General features: G+C 39.4%; 1 protein-coding gene across 5 annotated transcripts in view; it reads left to right on the forward strand.

Moving 5' to 3' along the window:
* Window positions 1-19,207, forward strand: part of KMT2E (lysine methyltransferase 2E (inactive)) — a 95,676-nt gene extending 76,469 nt beyond the window's left edge. For 4 of the 5 annotated variants that reach the window (XM_046669651.1, XM_046669650.1, XM_046669654.1 and 1 more), the window contains 12 exons: window positions 7,304-7,468; window positions 7,814-8,122; window positions 10,861-11,115; window positions 11,278-11,422; window positions 11,931-12,181; window positions 12,568-12,624; window positions 12,757-13,317; window positions 14,374-14,663; window positions 15,502-15,590; window positions 15,689-15,814; window positions 15,992-16,089; window positions 16,944-19,207. In XM_046669651.1, the coding sequence (XP_046525607.1) occupies window positions 7,304-7,468; window positions 7,814-8,122; window positions 10,861-11,115; window positions 11,278-11,422; window positions 11,931-12,181; window positions 12,568-12,624; window positions 12,757-13,317; window positions 14,374-14,663; window positions 15,502-15,590; window positions 15,689-15,814; window positions 15,992-16,089; window positions 16,944-18,455 (3,858 nt within the window). In that variant the 3' untranslated portion in view covers window positions 18,456-19,207. The remainder of the gene's footprint in view (window positions 1-7,303; window positions 7,469-7,813; window positions 8,123-10,860; window positions 11,116-11,277; window positions 11,423-11,930; window positions 12,182-12,567; window positions 12,625-12,756; window positions 13,318-14,373; window positions 14,664-15,501; window positions 15,591-15,688; window positions 15,815-15,991; window positions 16,090-16,943) is intronic. The other variant, XM_046669652.1, reaches the window with a different exon arrangement.
* The last annotated feature ends 686 nt before the right edge of the window (window positions 19,208-19,893 follow it).

Consider the following 19,893-nt stretch of genomic DNA (forward strand, 5'->3'; position numbering starts at 1 on the left):
GAGCGGCGCCATGTCCGTGCCCAGGATCTGAACCAGCAAAAACCCTGGGCCGCTGAAGTGGAGTGTGCAAACTTAACCACTTGGCCACGGGGCTGGCACCCATCCTAGGATTCTTAAGCAACTGGTATGGTTTCCCCCTGCCCCTGTGAAAGTATTAGTATTTGTGAGGACCAAAATATTTGGTTTTGAAAAGTTTAAATACTAATCGGCCTTTATGTTTCTAGTGTTTGCCTTTTATATTGGTTGGGTTAACATGAGTAGTTGGAAGGATAAGGTCAACTCCTGAGAAACTTATGTTAAACTGGTTTAAATTTCCTCCTGTGACAGAACAGACTTTAAATCATTATGGATATAATAGGAAATAGTAGTTCTCATGTATATTTACAAGACTGGGATCTAAAAGGAATCAGTCATACTCTCCTCCCAGATAAATACCACATAATGTCCAAACTCAAATATACTTCAGCCCATCCTTTTGCAGCATAACTTAAACCATATGAAATTGTTGATTGGGCAGTTTTACTTACACAAATGGCAGTTTCATACACAACCTAATATTTACCATTTTTCTCAGTCTCCAAAAATTGCACCAGTCTATTTATGTATTTTGGTTGCTGGCTTGTTATTTTGGTGAGAAGGGACGATAATGTCTCTGCCTTCAGAGGCATTTACAGAAATAATTACATTGCAGCAATAAATGTGATAAAGGAGATAGAAATATGATAACTTATAGCTGGGGGGATCAGAGACCATTTCATGAGCTAGATAGTATTTACAGTGGACCTTATGAGTAGGGTTTAAACAAGTACAGATTAGCTTGTGGTTAAACTGTATGGAATTGAATGGATGGTTATTTCTCTAAGGGAAATAGCCTGGAGGTAGTAATAAATGTGATAAATCATATTTGGTTGGAATTATAGGCTGGTTTTTTGGAGGGTGGAGAGTATAGGGAGAGAAGGTTGGTTGGTTGTAGATCACATGAAATGTTGAATGATGAAGATTTCATGAAAGAATATTTATTCAAATTACTATGTGGCCAGGGTAGAAAGCCATTCTTTTTTTAACCTTTTCCTTTTCCCCCCATTCCCCCCCCCCCCCCCCCCCCCCCGCGCCAACCCCCTTAAGTAGTTGTTACCTGCTTACAAAAGCAAATGTGGCTAAATGGTATGGAACTGAATAGATGGTTATTGGGCACTTCCTCTTCAGCTAGTAAGAGATGCTTCTTTGGCAGTGGGTTGGAATTGACTTGGAAGAATCTTGCAGTCAGCTCAGTTAAGCTATGGCAGTTGAAATACAATAGGCTATTTATACTCATCTGATTCCAAAACCGGGGCACTACTGAGTGGACTCCCCCAAGTACACAGTAGTTGAGGTGAGGTTAATTTTATTTTACAAAATAAAACCTTTGAAAGATTTAAATTAAAAAAGAGGCCTGCCCCCCCCCCATTTATAATGGCATGAAAAGAACTTCCTTTTAGTATCTTTTCATATTTTCAAAATAATTTTCCATAAACTTATGGCAAGATTGTACCTTGGGAATACAGTTTTGGTAATACTTGATGGCCTATTATAGTCAGATTGCTCAAACTGAAGACCGTGGAAGGTGGTTCAAGAGGTCTTCAAATAGAAATCTGAGAAACAACAAAAAGGATGTGAAGGATATGAAAAAGGGTAGTCACCTAGGTATGAGATTCTTGAATTTGTCAGGCAGTTAGGATAATCTAGAATTAGTTGTATATCACTAGAGTACATAAGAGAAAGAATTTGCAGTTTTACTCATTGTCATAGCCCCAGCTCCTAGGGAAAAAAATGTGCCTGGCTTTTATAAAAGTAGATGGTCCATAAATGAGCCTACCAAATATTAATGGCAGCCATTTGAGGAAAGCTATTGACAGGCTTGTGAGTGTGAACTAAATGAAGCTTCCCTATAGCCCAGGTACTGCCCTGGGGGCCTTGCTAGGAGGCAGGATTCCCCACAGGTTTCTCAGCCCCCATCCTTCACATCAAAAATTATTCCACACAACTCTAATGTATGATGTCTTGTGAAAGAGAGCTCTGTGGCCAGTTGAGTTTAGTAAACAGCATACCATGTCCCCAGTTTTGAGATTCCCAGTATATATGGTATGTTTAAAAACTTGAGAAATTCTGTTTATGTCAGCATTTCCTAATAAACTTGTACACCCTTGCAACTTGCTTTTTGTGCTAACACCTTTGACGTCACATAGATTTTTATTCCATGGAACAAACATACTCTGGGAAAACACTACTAAACAACAGAGTCCACCCTGTTACCAATGCCTACAGGAAGTGATTTGATTTAGAAGATGCAAAAGAAATTTTAATAATAATCAAATATAATTAGGGAGGGTAAAATTTGTTGCCAGAAAAAGGCATCTGATGATGTGATATAGATACATATATAACCCATCTCACTTTTCTCTCCTTATAGCATAAATAAGTTGATGCAGATTGCTAATTTTAATTTTCTGAGGTTCCATTTTCTTTCATCAGAGTTTAGGAATTATATTTCTAAAGATAATTAATGACACTGCGATATTGAATAGCAAAAGAAACAATTATTTTTATAGGTATTCTGTTCAAACAAAATGAGAATATTCTCAGCTTTAGCTTCCTCCTAATAAATTCAGGATTTCCAAAATCTTATTTAAGTCAAGTTACATGCCTTTCAAATAACATGCTTTACATAGTGTATACACAATTCTTACTCATTCAGCAAAAATGTGAGTGTGTGCTATATGCTGAGCACCATTTAAGGTACTGGGTGAACAAAGAAGGCAAGGTCCCCGTTGTGGAAAAGCCTTCATAGAGGCTGGGGTGCAGGGAATAACAAACGAGTGTCAAATAGGAAACGGTACTATGAGGATAAACTAAATTGTCATGTGGTGGAGAAGAAATGGAGATACCAACACACGCCATATTTACTATTTTGGAAGATTTTATTGGTAACCAGTAATCTTATCCATTTTTTAAAAGATTAATAAATTAATCTCCAATTCCTATTCAAAAAGGGTAACGGAAGTTATCTGAGTAAGGAATTTTTAAGTTTCTCTATTTCAAGGCTATAGGGGAGAGTAATTTGGCAGGTTGGCCCTGCTCTTTCTTGTTCCTTTAAAAGGCAAGTTTTTTGTTTTTGTTTTTTTAAGAAGAGCCACTTTCTACCTGGTAGCAAGGTAAAAAAGTAAATCGCGAGTCCCTAGGTGTTTTCATTTTCTGTTTCTTTCTCAATTCTTATATCCTACTACTAGCGCATTTCCCTCTAAAGCTGTTGTGGGGCATCCACAGTTCGTAAACTTATTCTTTCTAAGTTTCAAATTACCAGATACCTCTAATTGGGATGAATTATAACAATTTGCTCAGTGAAGTTTTTCAGTTGCAATATTGTATAAAACTTTAATTTGTGGTTTTGTTGTTGTTGTTTTTTCGGTGAGGAAGATTGTCACTGAGCTAACATCTGTGCCAGTCCCCCTCTATTTTATATGTGGGATGCCTGCCACAGCATGGCTTGATGAGCGGTGTGTAGGTCCACGCCCAGGATCCGAACCAGTGAACTCTGGGCTGCCAAAGTGGAGTATGTGAACTTAACCACTATGCCACTGGGCTGGCCCCAATTCCTATTGTTTATTATGTAACCCTTTCACTACATGGACCTTAGGTTTTCCCCACTTGTTGAATAGTAGGAGGCTTGGACTAGAAGATCTCCAGAGTCTCTTCCAAGTGTAAAGTTACATGAGTTCAAATTAAATTTGTGCTCGTGTGTTTATACATTGAAGCACAAAGTTGGAATAAAAATTCTCAAAACACCTACTCCTCAAATAATGAAATCCTGTAAAGGGATATCAAGCAGACTTTCTTTTGCTTATAGGAAATTAAAATAGATTTGCTGTTGTAAAACCAACTAAGATATATGGCATAAAAGCAATCTGTAGGTCGATCTCATCAGAAATCCCTCCTAGTTCAGTTGAGCACCCAACACTCCAGCATTAACAGTGTGTCAAAAGCTAACGTAGTATTCCTGAAAGGAACCCTATCTGATTCTGATTCTGCCCTGGGGTCTGTCACTTGTCCAGCTCGCAGATGGTAAGATGACTCTGAGGTCTGGACAGAGTCATTGGCTTGGAATGAGTCATGGTTATAGAATACACAGGTCTTAAGAGCGGCCTTATGTGACAAGTGTAATCTCAACTACATGAAGCACAGATGTTAGGGGCCTTGAACAGTCAGCTGGGGTTAATCAGGACTCCTAATTTCTCGAATCCCCACTCAATCCGCTGTAATTACTTCAAGCTATATATAAAACTTATTTTCCAGTTAGAGCTATCAAATGGTGGTAAATTTTCAGTCATTAAATAGATACTGTATATCTGGTTATGGGTCAAAGAATGTATTAGATGCGGCGCCGGCCCCGTGGCCGAGTGGTTAAGTTCGCGCACTCCGCTGCGGCGGCCCAGGGTTCAGATCCTGGGCTCGGACATGGCACTGCTCGTCAGGCCACGTTGAGGCGGCGTCCCACATGCCACAACTAGAAGGACCCACAACTAAGATAGACAACTATGTACAGGGAGCAGTTTGGGGAGATAAAGCAGGAAAAAAAAAAAAAAGATTGGCAACAGTTGTTAGCTCAGGTGCCAATCTAAAAAAAAAAAGAATGTATTAGACGCAGTGGTGAATATAAAAGCTGAAGGACATATGAACCTTAAGGAATTTAAAATAAAAGATCAGTGTGCTAATGATTTTTTCATGTAGAAAATCAAAGGGATGCTTACATTTCCAACATTTGTGTGTTTTAAGAGGAAGCTGGGTTAAAATATTAGGGTTGGGGCTGGCCCCGTGGCCAAGTTCGCGCGCTCCGCTGCAGGCGGCCCAGTGTTTCGTTAGTTCGAATCCTGGGCGCGGACATGGCACTGCTCATCAGACCACGCTGAGGCAGTGTCCCACATGCCACAACTAGAAGAACCCACAACGAAGAATACACAACTATGTACCAGGGGGCTTTGGGGAGAAAAAGGAAAAAATAAAATCAAAAAAAAAAAAAATCTATTAAAAAAAAAAAACTATTAGGGTATCTGTTGAGTGCTTTCAGTTAACAATTGTAATAAATGTAGGAAGAGTTAGGCTTTATTTTCCTTCATGTAGTGTGTCAGTCGTTGTTCACTGGAAAGAAGAGTAAATTAGGAGCTAGGAAACTTGGATAATAATTATGGCTCTACCTTTGAGTGAGTCTCTTCTAACACACATGGGCTTTGGTTTCTTCAGCAGTGTATGACTAGATTACTTCTTGAGATCCTGACTAGCTCAAAAGGACTGAGTCATCTCTAAATAAAAGATTTTGCTTTACCAATTAGTTGTATTGTTTACAAGGGAGTTCAAGTTTTAACTGAATGAGTTTGGTCTTTACATCAAATAATTTTATCTGTGACCCTCATTTTCACTGTCCAAAACAAGTGAATAATGGACTATGGCAAGGAAACCTCTTTTGGCATAAATTCATACTCGTTTTAGAAATTTATGGATAATCATGATATAGAAATATCTTCCTTGGGTGCCTGGCTTGTGGGTAATTTTTTTTTATACACATAAAATGATTCTTGCTAAGACAAGTTTCTTTCTTTTAGAAAAATACACTTTTCCCAGATTTGTTTTTTAAGAGAGCCACAGTAATTAACACACCACTCTCCTCCCCCTGTTCAACAGCTGAAGCAATTATGAAAATCATTTTTACTTACTCCAGATTTCTAAATTCAGAATTCTAGAAAAGCCCTGATATATGGAGACAGGGTTCTTATAGAGAGCCATAAGATAAAAGGAGGTCAAGTCAAGTGGTTTTGAAAGAGCAGACACGCAGATTCTCTAAGGAAAGAATTCAGCTGTAACACTTCCAGCTCTACTGGACCACCTTTTGCCTATGCTATTTATTTTAATGTCTGGTTACCCATCCCAGACCAGGAGAGCTAAGATGCAGGTAAGTATCCATTAACAAGTAATCTTACCTCTTTGGACCTCAGTTTCCTTCCCTGTAAAATAAAGAGAGTGAGGGTAACACATTTTGCAAGAGCGACACATTTGCAGTATGGCGACTCTTTGTAACTAATTAGAAACTTGGAAGTATTCTCAGAGGAGTTTTGTTGACGTACTACTTTGTTCCCTTACTGAATATAATAAAGAAAAAAAAATACAAGAAAGAGTAAGCAGAAGTTTCCAGAGTGTAGATGTCTTAATGCTTCAGTCTCTGCTGATAATTACTGGAACTAAAGTCCAACGTTGAGAAGACCATGCAGCCAGACCTTGAGTTTCTGATCTTTCTTTCTTCCCTACATCGATGACAATAAAGGAGGAAAGACAAATGGATCTGAGCTGGTTCTTTTCTTTTGGAGAACTGGACAGTTGATGGACAGGCTTGCTCTTTCTGGTTGAAAGCTGAAGCATTTGCCAGGCCCACTGGCCAAGGCTCTGGGTCTTGCTTTTAATGGTCTCTCTCCAAAGAGAACTGATGTTCAAAGGAACTCTTGCTGTTCCTCAGTCTGCGCCTTGAAGTGTCAGTGTTAGACAGGAAGAGCAGAAGGTAGAAGAATGCCTTATAAGAATTCTAACAGAGGGCAAGAGACCTAAAGTAGAAATAATAATTAACATTTATGGAATGCCTACCATTTTCCAAGTACTGTTGGAAAACTTCAGCTACTTTCTATTTGAACTCACTAACAATTCAGTGAAGTGTAAGTATTATTACATTTCATAAGAGGCTCAAAAAAGTTAACTAGGGTTGTTAAGTTGCCTAGGGTCATAAAGATAGTAAATGAGACCGGTAGAGCCATGATTTGAACCCAGGACTTCACTCCACTATATCCTGCTACCACATGTCAATAATATATTCACTCCTTAAGTTTATATGAATTTAACCTTTTCAACATATCATTACCTTAGGGACTTTGAATCTTAGAAAAAAGGCTCACTTCTGTATTATTGGGAAAAAAGATTTTCAGTTTGGTAAGGTAAGCAAGGTAATTTTTGAGGCTTTTTTGGTTTTGCTTTACCCTTATCATTGACAATCATCCAAGTGTTCCTTTCCTGGAATATATTTGTAATGACAGAGCTTACCGAGATGTTTGGGATTTGGAAGATCTTGAATGAATATAAATGTTTTTCTTCCATATCTACCACCACTAGAAGTGTTTTGCTAACAACATCATAGAAATTAGTTTTTAAATTGACCATGAACATTTGGACTTCTAACTTTTACTACAGAGCAATGATACTTATTATGCCACCTAAAATTTAAATTTTGTAGACAAGAGAAGAAAGAAAAATGGAAGCAATTCTGCAAGCTTTTGCCAGACTTGAAAAAAGAGAGAAAAGAAGAGAACAAGCTTTGGAAAGGATCAGCACAGCCAAAACTGAAGTTAAAACGGAATGTAAAGATGCCCAGATTGTCAGTGATGCTGAAGTTCTTCAGGTAGTAGCATCATTCAGGTCTAGCTGTGTCTTCACACGTCAGTACTTTCCCATAAAGTTTCCACACGTGATTTCGTTACAGCTATAAAGAATTTTTAATGTCTGATACTCGCCTTTCAGTAGCATTTTTTAAATCCCATGAGAATTTAGACTTGAGGTGTAACACTCTACTTGCTTTGTTTTTGAGAGTAAGAAAATTTTTAATTATGTCAATTCACTATATATCTGAATTCATAAAGAAATTTGGGGAAGTTAGCTTCTGAAGTAGATTAATGCTATTAGATCTCAACTTCTCACTTATATACATGTGCTATTGAAAGTCCCATTCTGTTGTATTTTGAATTAGGAACAAGCAAAAGAAGAAACTGCTAGCAAGCCAACCCCTGCCAAAGTGAATAGAACAAAACAGAGGAAAAGCTTTTCTCGGAGTAGGACTCACATTGGACAGCAGCGTCGGCGCCACAGAACTGTGAGCATGTGTTCGGACATCCAGCCATCTTCTCCTGACATAGAAGTTACTTCACAACAAAATGATGCTGAAAGTACTGTGCTTGCACTAGAACCAGAAACTGAAGCTGCACTAACAGCAATAATTACTGAGACCGAAGTCCCAGCACTTAATAAATGTCCTACAAAGTACCCCAAAACAAAGAAGGTATGATTCTTAATGAGTGTAAGAACTGTTTTCTAACAACAGTGCCTTATGATATTAAACATATTCATGTTTTTAAAATTCAATCTACAACATATCATAAGGAACAGAGTAAGAGGTGTAGTTTTTATTTTTTTTGAGGAAGATTAGCCCTGACCTAACTGCCGCCAATCCTCTTCTTTTTGCTGAGGAAGACTGGCCCTGAGCTAACATCAGTGCCCATCTTCCTCCACTTTATATGTGGGACGCCTACCACAGCATGGCTTGCCAAGCGGTGCCATGTCCGCACCCGGGATCGGAACCGGCAAACCCTGAGCCGCCAAAGCGGAACGGGCGCTCTTAACTGCTGTGCCACCCGGCCGGCCCCCAGAGGTGTAGTTTTTATACTTGCAAAGTTTTTTAACAAAGAATGAGAATTGCAAACTGCAAAATCAGTTAATATAAACCTTTGCATTATTGTTACGAAGGCATTTATAATATTCAGTATATCAATACTTCCTTCTGGTATTAACAATTTGTGTACCCTATGTATTAAATTTACACTTCTCAGAAACAACTGGTTTTAGATGTGTTATCCTTTCTTTATTCTTTGTATTTTTAAAATAAATTCCATGGTATAGGTAGATTATAAGAATTAAATGTGAAGAAATCGTTCATTTCCATAAAATATACTAAGAATGTAAAAATTTATAAGGAAGGATAGTTTTAGATCAATTTATTAATAAAAATCTTTGAAAAAGTGTGAAATTTAATGAAGCAATTATGGGAAACTATTCACTGAGATAAACCAACCTATTTAGAGCTCGGAAATAACTAACATTCTTATGAAGGTCCTGTTTTTCTCTCACTGAGTAGAGTACAGCAGATTGGAGCAGAGATACCAACGTGGTAATCTTTAGGCACTGTGGAGAGGGGCTAGATGGGAAATGGACCTTTCTCACACACTCCTATAACAAAATAGTTTGAAACTCCATTTATCTTGTCTTTGTTCTTACCAAATTCAATAGAGTTTGTATGTGCTGCGAAACCATGAGAAGTTTATTTAGTAAACGTCTGGGATGAACCAGGGAGAATACTGTAATGGCAAGTCAGAGGGTTAGTTAGAGAGAAGATCCAGACAGAGTTCTGTCTCACCCTAAGTCTGTACTCTCCTTGCTGCACCACAGATCTTGAGCGAGCAAGCCAATGCTTGCCTTTAACAATGAGTGGTTATTTTTGCCTGCTTTGGAAGTATGAAAATGCAGCTTTTCTTTGTAATTTGGATTAGTGAAAAGAAAAACTCATGTTTAAAAGAGAAGCCACTTTCTTGATTACAAATATGACAAATCCCTGCCCTTTAATTATTAAATGACGAAAGTATTGTGGTGCTATAGATTTACTAAATCCCTGGTCTGTGATGTAAGCTCCTATATCCTGATTCTCTAAAAAAGTCTCTTTTGTCACAAGTTTTGCTTATGGTGTTCTGTTATTTTAAACTACAGAGTAGTTTATAGAGTTGACAGAGTACCAAATTATCCTGATTTCCCTGAAGTAAAGGCCTCATTCAATTTATTGCACACTTATTCTATGCTAGATGCTGTTTGAAGAGCTCTTTGAATCCTCACAGTAACCCTACACGTAGAGCTAGTTTCTATTATGGCCCTTCTTTCACAGGTAAGGATTGAGCTGTGGAAGAGTTACATAACTTGCTTAGGTCATGGTGTGAGTGGCAACGCCAGATTCACGCGCTGCAGTCTGGACGCAGGCTCCGTGTGCTTTAGCAATACAGTCGACTGCTTGCCCTAGAAAGAGCTCTATCTCAACTGAAAAGAGAGGGAAAGAAAAGATGCCAAAATGTTTATAGTGATTCTCTCTGGAAGATGGGATGTAGGGAGATTATTTTAATTTTTAATGTGTGTGTTTCTATATGTGTGAGAATGTATGTGCAAATATATACACCCTTTTTCTGCAAATTACATTTATAATAAAAATATCATTTGATAACTAGATAGAAAAGATATGAATGCCCAAATAGCAAAGAAAATGTGCTTGTGCTGACAAATATAGTACTTATTTCCATGCCCATTACAATGAACTTTCTAAATAAATAACCAGTTCATTAAAAAAAAAAAGGTGAGTAATCATTATACTTGAGGGTGAGGTATATTCATATAGCCAGAATTGTACATTGTAGTACAACTGCAGTACACTGTAGATCAAAAACTCAACAGAATTACTTAATAAAAGAATTATGTGAACTTGCAAAGCACAGAACTTAGAGGAACTTTCAAACCCCTTAAATCAATAGTCAATACTGACATTTTTTTCTTTTTTTTTAAATGTATTTGCACTGCCTGGAGATTCTGATGGGCAGCCAGGGTAGAAAAGCACTGCCTAAAACCAGATTTTTCTGACAAACTGAACATTTTATACCTACAATAGAAGCAGTAACAAACCTAAATTTAGTGTTTGTATTTATAAGATGGCACCGAAGTCTCCTAGATTTTACTGTTGTACAAAAGCTACCACGTGTTTTGTTCCTACAAAGTATAATTGTGTAGAAAATTTTAGGACTAAAAGTAGATACCCAAGGAAATGCAGAGTTACTTATACTGATTTTTTTGGACTTCATATATGAATGATTTAAATTACTCAGTATATCAGTTTAGATAATAGATCCATTTCAAACTTGGTATTAGAATATTCTATAGGAGAAGCTGTGTAATTACATGTATAGTGATCCAGATTTTTCTTTTCTCTAGCACTTGGTCAATGAATGGTTAAGTGAGAAGAATGAGAAGACAGGAAAACCTTCAGACAGCCTTTCAGAAAGGCCTCTGCGCATAACTACAGATCCAGAAGTGTTAGCCACACAGCTCAACTCTTTACCAGGTCTCACTTATAGTCCCCATGTGTACTCTACTCCAAAGCACTATATTAGATTTACTTCACCATTCCTTTCAGAAAAAAGGAGAAGAAAAGAACCTACCGAAAATACTTCTGGCTCATGCAAGAAGGTAAACTTTGTTTTTGGATATAAAAATCTAAGATGAGCCAAATGTCAATCTCATTCCTTACTACCATTCCTGGTAGTGAAATGCTTTTAGAATCGGCTCTACATTTATCAGCTATATAAACGGCTACAAACTGACTTTTGTTCACTTACTGTTTTATTTTAGCGATGGCTGAAACAAGCTTTAGAAGAAGAAAACTCAGCAATTTTACATAGATTTAATTCACCCTGTCAAGAAAGATCCAGAAGTCCTACAGTCAATGGTGAAAATAAAAGTCCACTACTATTAAATGATAGCTGTTCCCTTCCAGGTAGGATTTCTTTTCGGTGTTTTCGTGTGAAGCTTGTGGCAAGATACATATAGCTTTACACAGTCCCATTATTACATACGTTACAAAAGAAGCACCTTGTTATATATATTTCCTCTTTTCTGTCCTCCAACCTTTTGGATGCAGACAGACATGAAAACATTAGTAGAACCATGTATGTTGGGGCTTATGGTTGAATTTTTGGCCTAGTTTTGTTTTTTGGGCTTGGTGCTTTTCAAACAGATTCAAAAGGACTCTTAGAATCAGTCACAAGTACTTCTGTACTTGTAAGATTTCTCAGAGACCCCTAAGTCTCTAAGAAATGGTGAAATTAACTAATTTGGGGGAGTGAGGAGAGATTGCTTCATGTTGTTAAAACCGTGAAATTTAGTTTTGGGGTGAAAGTCATCATAATTGCTATTGTTGATGTTTTGATCTTTTCAGAATATATTACAGATCATAGAAAATACCAGCAGTATAATGTTTTTATAAATTATTATTTTACCAACAGATTTAACTACACCACTAAAGAAACGGAGACTTTATCAGTCGCTAGACTCTGCTTACTCAGAGGCCTCCACCCCTGCTCCTTCGCCGTGTGCTACGCCGACCCACACTGACGCTACTGCAGTGGACCCGCCATTCGCTACTCCTCCACGGACAAGAGCAGACGACGAAGCCTGCAGAAACAGTTATAAGCCCATATATTCACCAGTTACCCCAGTAACTCCTGGCACACCAGGAAATAGCATGCACTTTGAGGTGAGAAATTTAAATGAAAAAAAAATTCTTTTTAACCCATGAGGATGGGGTTTCTTTAATAGCTTCCCCCACCAGCTTTAACAACTAGTGTACTGAGTAGAAAGAAAGTTTTTTAAAAGAAAAAATATGGAACTTGCATTTATGTGAATTTGAACTTGTTTTGATTAAAATGGGTAACTTCATCTCATTGATGTAGAGAGTCAGACTGAATGACAGCGTATCACCCTGACCTTAAAGCAGATGTCTTCTATGGGGAGGGGGACAAGACAAAAGGAAGTTTAAATCAACATCTATGTAGCAGTCTCTCATTTCAAGTTTATGTCTAGAAATATCATGGGTTTAGTTATACATTTTAACTTTCAATTCTAATTATTTCTTTTATATAGAATATTTCTTCCCCAGAAAGTTCTCCAGAAATTAAGAGACGCACTTATAGTCAAGAGGTAAGGAGTTATTCACAAAAGTTATCTAAATCGGTGACTCTTTCCTAGCAGCATCATTTTGCTTAATAAAATAAGTAGTCTCAACATGTGGTTATTTGTGTAATTAAATTTTTTTTTTAATTCTGTAACCAGGGATATGACAGATCTTCAACCATGTTATCATTGGGGCCTTTTAGAAATTCTAATTTAACTGAACTGAGTCTGCAGGAAATCAAGACGATTGGTTATAGCAGCCCTAGGAGCAGGACTGAAGTCAACAGGCAGTGCCCTGGGGAGAAGGAGTCTGCAGACCTCCAACTGGGACTCGAGGCCGTTGAGCAGACTGCCTTACATAAAACCACGGAGACACCTGCGCATGACAGGACTGATTCCAACAGCCAGCTGGAATCGGCTCACTCCGGACGGGGCACAGTGTATTCTTCCTGGGTGAAGAGTCCTGACAGGACAGGAGTTAACTTCTCCGTAAACTCTAACCTGAGGGACCTGACACCCTCACACCAGTTAGAGGTGGGAGGAGGCTTCCGAGTGAGTGAGTCAAAGTGCCTGACACAGGACGACCCTAGAGGCATCTTTATGGAGACCCCTGTGTTCTGTGCTTCAGAAGATGGGCTCGTATCTGGTTTCGGACGGACTGTCAATGACAACTTGATCGACGGAAGCTGCACACCCCAAAATCCACCACAAAAGAAAAAGGTTACAAATTTAAAGATTTATAGTCCTTTTTTAATACTGTTTTTTTTCATACTACTACTGAGCATAATTAGTTATAATAAGTATTATGTAAGGCATTCATACTTTAGTTTTTCAAGTTAAATCTTTGACATGTACACCTTTTTGAACCTTTTGTAAATGTTTAATTAGAAAATGTTTACAGAGAAGTATAACATTCTAGTGATATGGAAAAGTCTTAGGAGCATGGTTTCAGAGATCGAAACCTCAAGGTGATTTATTTCACCAAAACAGTAACTTTTAAAAATGATAGCCACTTCCCAACCAAATAAACAGTTGAATAATATTTGTGTTCTTACCACTCTTATTTTACATAGAAGAGGCAGCCTTGTATAGAAGAAATGCCTCTTTCCTCATCCATAATATCTACAGTATTTAGGCCATGGATATGAGTCTTTTGAAAAGCATTATACTAATAGATAAGTATTATGTAAGTAATAAATAAGTTCCCTGATTTGCCACCATTATTTGGTTGGCAGTCATATTGAGACAAAAGAATGCCTTATTTCAGAGGAATGGGAGAAACTACAACACTTATTTTATTTGTTAATAGGCTTATTGCTTTGCAAGTCAAAGAATTTTAGTGATGTGTGCTTTTAATTTTTATAACAGAGTCCAGTTGGCAACTTTGTGGGAAGCAATGTAGTATAGTGGAAAGAGCACGGGCTTTCAAGTAAGACCTAGGTTCGAATCCCGGCTCCAACACTCACCAGCTGTGTGACCTTGAGTGAGTGAGTTACTCAATTTCCTCATCTGTAAAATGGGGATGATAATATAACCTATTTCATAATAGGGTTGTTGTGAGGATTAAGTAATGTATGTAAATCATCTAAATGCAATGCCTGGCATATAGTAGGCATTTGGTAATTGTTTATTATTATTATTTGTTCAGAATCAAATTATTTTATATAATTTTCCTAATGTAAACATAGTAATTCTCTTTAGAAAAAAAGAATAGATTGACTCTGCCTTATAAAACAAGAATAAAGGATTTGCTTTTCCTTATCTTTCTTGCTTAAGGTGTCTCTGTTAGAATACCGTAAAAGACAACGTGAAGCTAGGAAAAGTGGCTCTAAGGCAGAACACTTCCCATTGGTTAGCGTATCGCCTCACGCAAGCGGAAGCTTGAGCAGCAGCAATGGTGATGGGTGTGGCAGCAGGACCGAAAATGGGGAGCAGGTAGAGAGCTCAGCCAGCCTACCTCTACCAACACCAGCTGCTGCTTCTAACGCTACTTCGGAGGAACCCAGCAGTAACTGTCCCGTTAAGGAAGGTTCTGCCAGTGAGAAGAGTGAACCGGAAGTTCAATGGTAAGCCTGTTAAACCCCACCTGGTAACCTTAGAACTCCCCGTAGGCCGCCTGACAGTTAGAGTCGTCTTCATCACTTTATCGCCCAGTCAGGAGCTTAGCTATGTACACAGCTGATTTTGAATGGAGCAACAGCTACAAAGATTTGAAGCATGCTATTCTGAAATAATGAACTGTCCCTCCTGTTTGTTGTTGTTCTCCCAAGGCTACGCCGATGGAGCTTTGTGGTCAGAATTTTGAAAGGTCCTCTTTGCTGACAGGGTTTTAAACCAGCTATATATTTGCTTGTGTTGTTAAAGGTCCCCGGTGCTTACTCGGTGATAATTTTCACACAAATATTTATCTCCAAAGAATCTCTATCATAGTCAGCATCCTGCAGTTTCTTTACAACCCATACCTTGAAAGAACAACCAAGTTTAGTGTTTCTTCAGTAGGAATAGAAGAAGCTGGATGTAGGATGGGTCTTGGCAAAGGGCAGGAGGCCATTCACTTTGCTCCTTGGTCCCCTTAACTCCCAAGAGCTTCCAGCTAGCCTTACAATCTGGACACAAGGTAATTTGTAGGGGTACGTTTGCTACTTTTGGTAACCTGAAGCGACATTCTGAATGGTCATACACTACCCTTCAATCCCCTCCTCCTTTTCACCAAGAAAATGCTTAAGACAGAGGAATGGAGTTCTTCAAATAGGTGAGGATAAAAATCTCAATTTTGAGAGCTGTTAGCAAAACAAACAAAAAGCAAAAGCCTTGGTATAAGAGAACATGTTGACCATCAAGGGACAAAGAATAATCGAGGTGGCAGTAGTGTCTTTGAATTGATGATATGATTTTATTTTAAAGGACTGCCTCAACTTCTGTGGAGCAAGTGAGAGAGAGGAGTTACCAGAGAGCTCTACTTCTCAGTGACCACCGCAAAGACAAAGACGGTGGTAAGTGAACTCGTCCCTTTGCCGGAAAGTGGAGTCAGCTAACCTCCTTCTCTGCAGCTCTAATGTTCTCTCTGGGTCTGCTTCTGCTTCATCTCTAGGGGGAGAGTCACCCTGTGTCCCATGTTCACCGAGTCATGTTCCGTCTTCACCTTCATCTCATTCAAATCACATTCCCCAGTTGCAACCCAAGGGCCCAGTCCCTTCTTTCGGTGAACTCACGGAAGGTCAGTAAGCAGATGACCTCTCATGGTTATTGTTTTCAGTGTCTTTTTAAATCCGAAAGGAGAGAGCCTTGATAAAAAGTCGGTTTGAACAGTAAAATGTACTTTGCTTGGTGTTAGTAAAAAAGGCAATATTTATCATGTAATTTCACTTTTAGTAAAGTTTCTTCTGCTTTACAGATCCTGATTCTGAAAATCCAGAACCCACGACTACAAATGAATGTCCATCCCCAGAGATTTCTCAGAATACTTGTAAAAGCCCTTCAAAAATGAGCAAGGTAATAATATTGACCTTTGAACGTGGCCATTCAGAAAAGTGGATGGTAATATGCACATGGAGATTTTTCTGCTGTACCAAGTATCAATCTGTGATTTCTGGACACTTTTCCTGTCAGACTTGGAGCAAACATTCTAAAGTGCCAAACACACTTTCTCCAAGAGTTCCACCCCTATTATTTTGGTGTCTAGGAAATACACGGTCTTTTTCATGAAACATTTGACCACACAATTAATTCTCTAAAAGCAAAGGTCAGGTGACATTCATTTGAAAGAAGTGCTTTCTCCATTTTGGGTCATGAAGATGTGATCATCTCATGTGGCTGTATGTTTGGAAACTAAAGATGAGAAGCCTGAGACTGAATCACATAGATTTAAGTAGCCTTGTACTTAGATTATTTTTATTTGAACAATGTAAAAGGTGTTACAAAGCAAAATGGTTTGGGGGAGCAAGTTTATTTACCCAAACCAATTTATGATTAGGTTGGGTGTAGAAATTTCAGTTATGGAATTCAAACTTGCTGTTTAAGATATTAGAGTTCTTTTAGAGTAAGGCTCCAAAACAGGGGGAAAAAGGGAGATTAAATTTATAGACGATTATTTCCTTGACTTGTCTTCAATAAAAATTAATTCAGAGAATTCAGTTTTTACCAGAACTTGCTGAACTACTGGAAAACTGGCTTTTGAATATCCCAAGCCTCTGTAATTGACTTCTCAAACCTATCTTATTCCCAACTCCTTTTTAAAATTAATATGTAAATAACATTAAATACCAGTAATAACTAACTTCAGTGTACATAAATGTTTAAGTTTATATAAATACATAAAGTTGATATGATCTGTTTTCTTTTCGTAGCCTGGTTCGCCAGGACCTGTCATTCCTGTTCAACCACATGGGAAAATACTCACAAAACCAGATTCCCATTGGGAGGCAACAGGTATTGTGTCAGAAGCTGAGAATGGTGTTCACCTGAAAACAGAACTCCCACAGAAACAGCTATTAAATAACAGCCAGGCACTTTCCAAGAATCACCCCCCTCAGCCGCTCACGCGCAGTTCGTCTGAGCAACTTTCCCAAAAGCTGCCTTCTGTGCCGGGGAAGCTGCCCTGCCCTCCATCACCTCACACAGAAAACCCGCCCAAGTCGTCGACGCCGCACACCCCCGTCCAGCATGGCTATCTCTCACCAAAGCCCCCGGCACAGCCCTTAGGATCGCCCTACAGGCCGCACCATTCACAGTCACCTCAAGTCGGAGCCCCTCAGCGAGAGCCACAGAGAAATTTTTATTCAGCGGCACAGAACCTTCAAACCAGTACTCAGCAGGCAACATCTGGAGCATTATTTCCACAGGCACCCTCAGGACAATCTGCAGCAACATTCAGTCAGTTTACCCAACAGAGTCTGAACAGCTCGGCCCCACCCCCGCCTCCGCCGCCACCTCCGTCGTCGTCATATTACCAAAACCAGCAGCCCTCTGCAAACTTTCAGAGTTACAATCAGCTCAAAGGGAGTCTTGCCCAGCACACTGTGTTTACATCAGGACCAAATCAAGCACTTCCTGGCACCAGCAGCCAGCAGCCAGTTCCAGGCCACCACGTGACTCCCGGCCACTTTCTGCCTTCTCAGAGTCCTACTATTCACCATCCTGCTGCTGCTGCGGTCCCACCCCCACCCCCGCCACCGCCCGCGCCAGGGCCCCACCTCGTCCCGCAGCCCAGTTCCCATCAGCAACACTCTGGAGCACACGTAGTGGGGCCTGTCCATGCCGTCACCCCTGGGTCGCACATGCATTCGCAAACTGCTGGACACCACTTGCCACCACCCCCTCCACCTCCTGGTCCTGCCCCTCACCACCATCCACCGCCCCATCCTTCCACAGGACTCCAGGGTCTACAAGCACAACACCAGCATGTTGTAAACCCAGCCCCGCCGCCGCCGCCGCCGCCGCCGCCGCCTCCTTCCACTGTTCTGGCTTCCGGGCATCACGCCACATCAGCTCAAGCCTTACACCACCCACCTCATCAAGGACCTCCACTTTTCCCTTCGAGTGCTCATCCAGCTGTACCACCATATCCCTCACAAGCTACACATCACACCACTTTGGGACCGGGACCCCAACACCAGCCTTCTGGAACAGGGCCACATTGTCCATTACCAGTCGCAGGTCCTCATCTCCAGCCCCAAGGACCAAACAGTATTCCAACACCTACTGCTTCAGGGTTCTGTCCTCATCCTGGCTCTGTGGCCCTGCCACATGGGGTCCAAGGACCTCAGCAGGCATCTCCAGTGCCTGGACAGATTCCAATTCACAGAGCACAGGTGCCACCAACATTTCAGAACAATTACCATGGTTCAGGGTGGCATTAAAATGGACTCCAAAAACATTTTTTAAAATGTTCTGTAAGATAACTGTATATTTCGTATGTACCTGTTAAGGTACTTTTTAAAGCTTGTACATGAAACTTTGTATAAAAAAAAAACACCAGTGCTCTTTCATTGTATTTTTCCCATTTTTGCTTTTTAAAATTCCTTTAAAAATGTGCTGTTAAGCCAGTATTAGATATCTTTATTTTGTAAGTGAACATTCCAGCTGTTCTTCTGGCAGTAGATTTGATGCTACATGACCTTTACATTTTATTGTTGCAGTTAAATTCATTTAGTGAACGTTTCTATATTATTTTATACGTATGCATTAAGTACACAGCTAAGTAATGGCACGATGAGGAGTCTCCTTTTTTTTCCTCTCAGCAGTCCTGTGAGTGCATCTTAGGTATAAAACAATGCAATACAGATTTTTATAGTTTGGTGTGGACATGGCTCATTTTGTTTTATCGGTTATTGGCAACCAAAATGTAATTTAATGTATAGATGATTTTTAATGTCTCCTGACAAACTGTAAATACTGCATTTCTTTTGCGTATATAATTGCTTACAGCTTTTCTCATTTGATATATAGCATTGTACATATGACAAGTCTGCAAAACTGTGTGATCTTTGTGAAAGTAGTACAGTATATGGCCTTTAATTTCTTTTTTATTTTAAATATACTGTCACATTGAAGCACTGGTTGGGCATTTTAATTCATGTTAATAAATCACAATTATGTCAGTTTTACCAAATTGTCCTGTACAACCTTCTGACACAGGGGTCTTTTTACAAAAGTTGCATTTTTCAATACAGTTTGTAAGGAGCCTTCCCTTTGCTTTAGCGACTCCCACCTCCGCTGGACCGCGGCAAGCATCAGGAGCCGTGAGTTGTTCCTGTAATGTTCCTGCTTGTCACTTTTGCAGGAACGCGAGCCCTAGGAAGCTGCGGTGCTCTGTGGTGCCCGCGCCCACGCAAGCACTGTGAACGGCAGGGGCGCGCCGTGCGTCCCCACAGTCGTGTGGGGACGGGGAGCAGCTCAGCCACAACAGGGAGGCCCAACTAACTGTTACAGTTTAGAACATGACTGAAATGTCCTAGTGACTAATCAAACTATCTGAAAACCTGACCATTTACTGTCCAGCTACAGTATTAGAAAGAAAGTAGTAGGAAGTTTTTACAATTCGTTTTGGTGTGTAAAACTAAAGGAAAAAGGCATTATTCTTAGATCTCTCAAGTGACATGATGGCCTCTTAGGTGAGCAATTTATTGCTGAAATAGAAAACGCTAATTATTTTGAAAAAATTTTCTTAGTCTTCTCTCAGGAGGATTAATTAGTACAACCGATAGTAATGACACTATTTGTCAACGCATTTTTCATCATCCAATTACATCACATAATTTGGCACAGTATGCAAATTCTGTGCATTAGGAGAAAAAA

The sequence above is a fragment of the Equus quagga genome, chromosome 8 (genome assembly GCF_021613505.1).
Source record: "Equus quagga isolate Etosha38 chromosome 8, UCLA_HA_Equagga_1.0, whole genome shotgun sequence".
Classification (NCBI taxonomy): domain Eukaryota; kingdom Metazoa; phylum Chordata; class Mammalia; order Perissodactyla; family Equidae; genus Equus; species Equus quagga.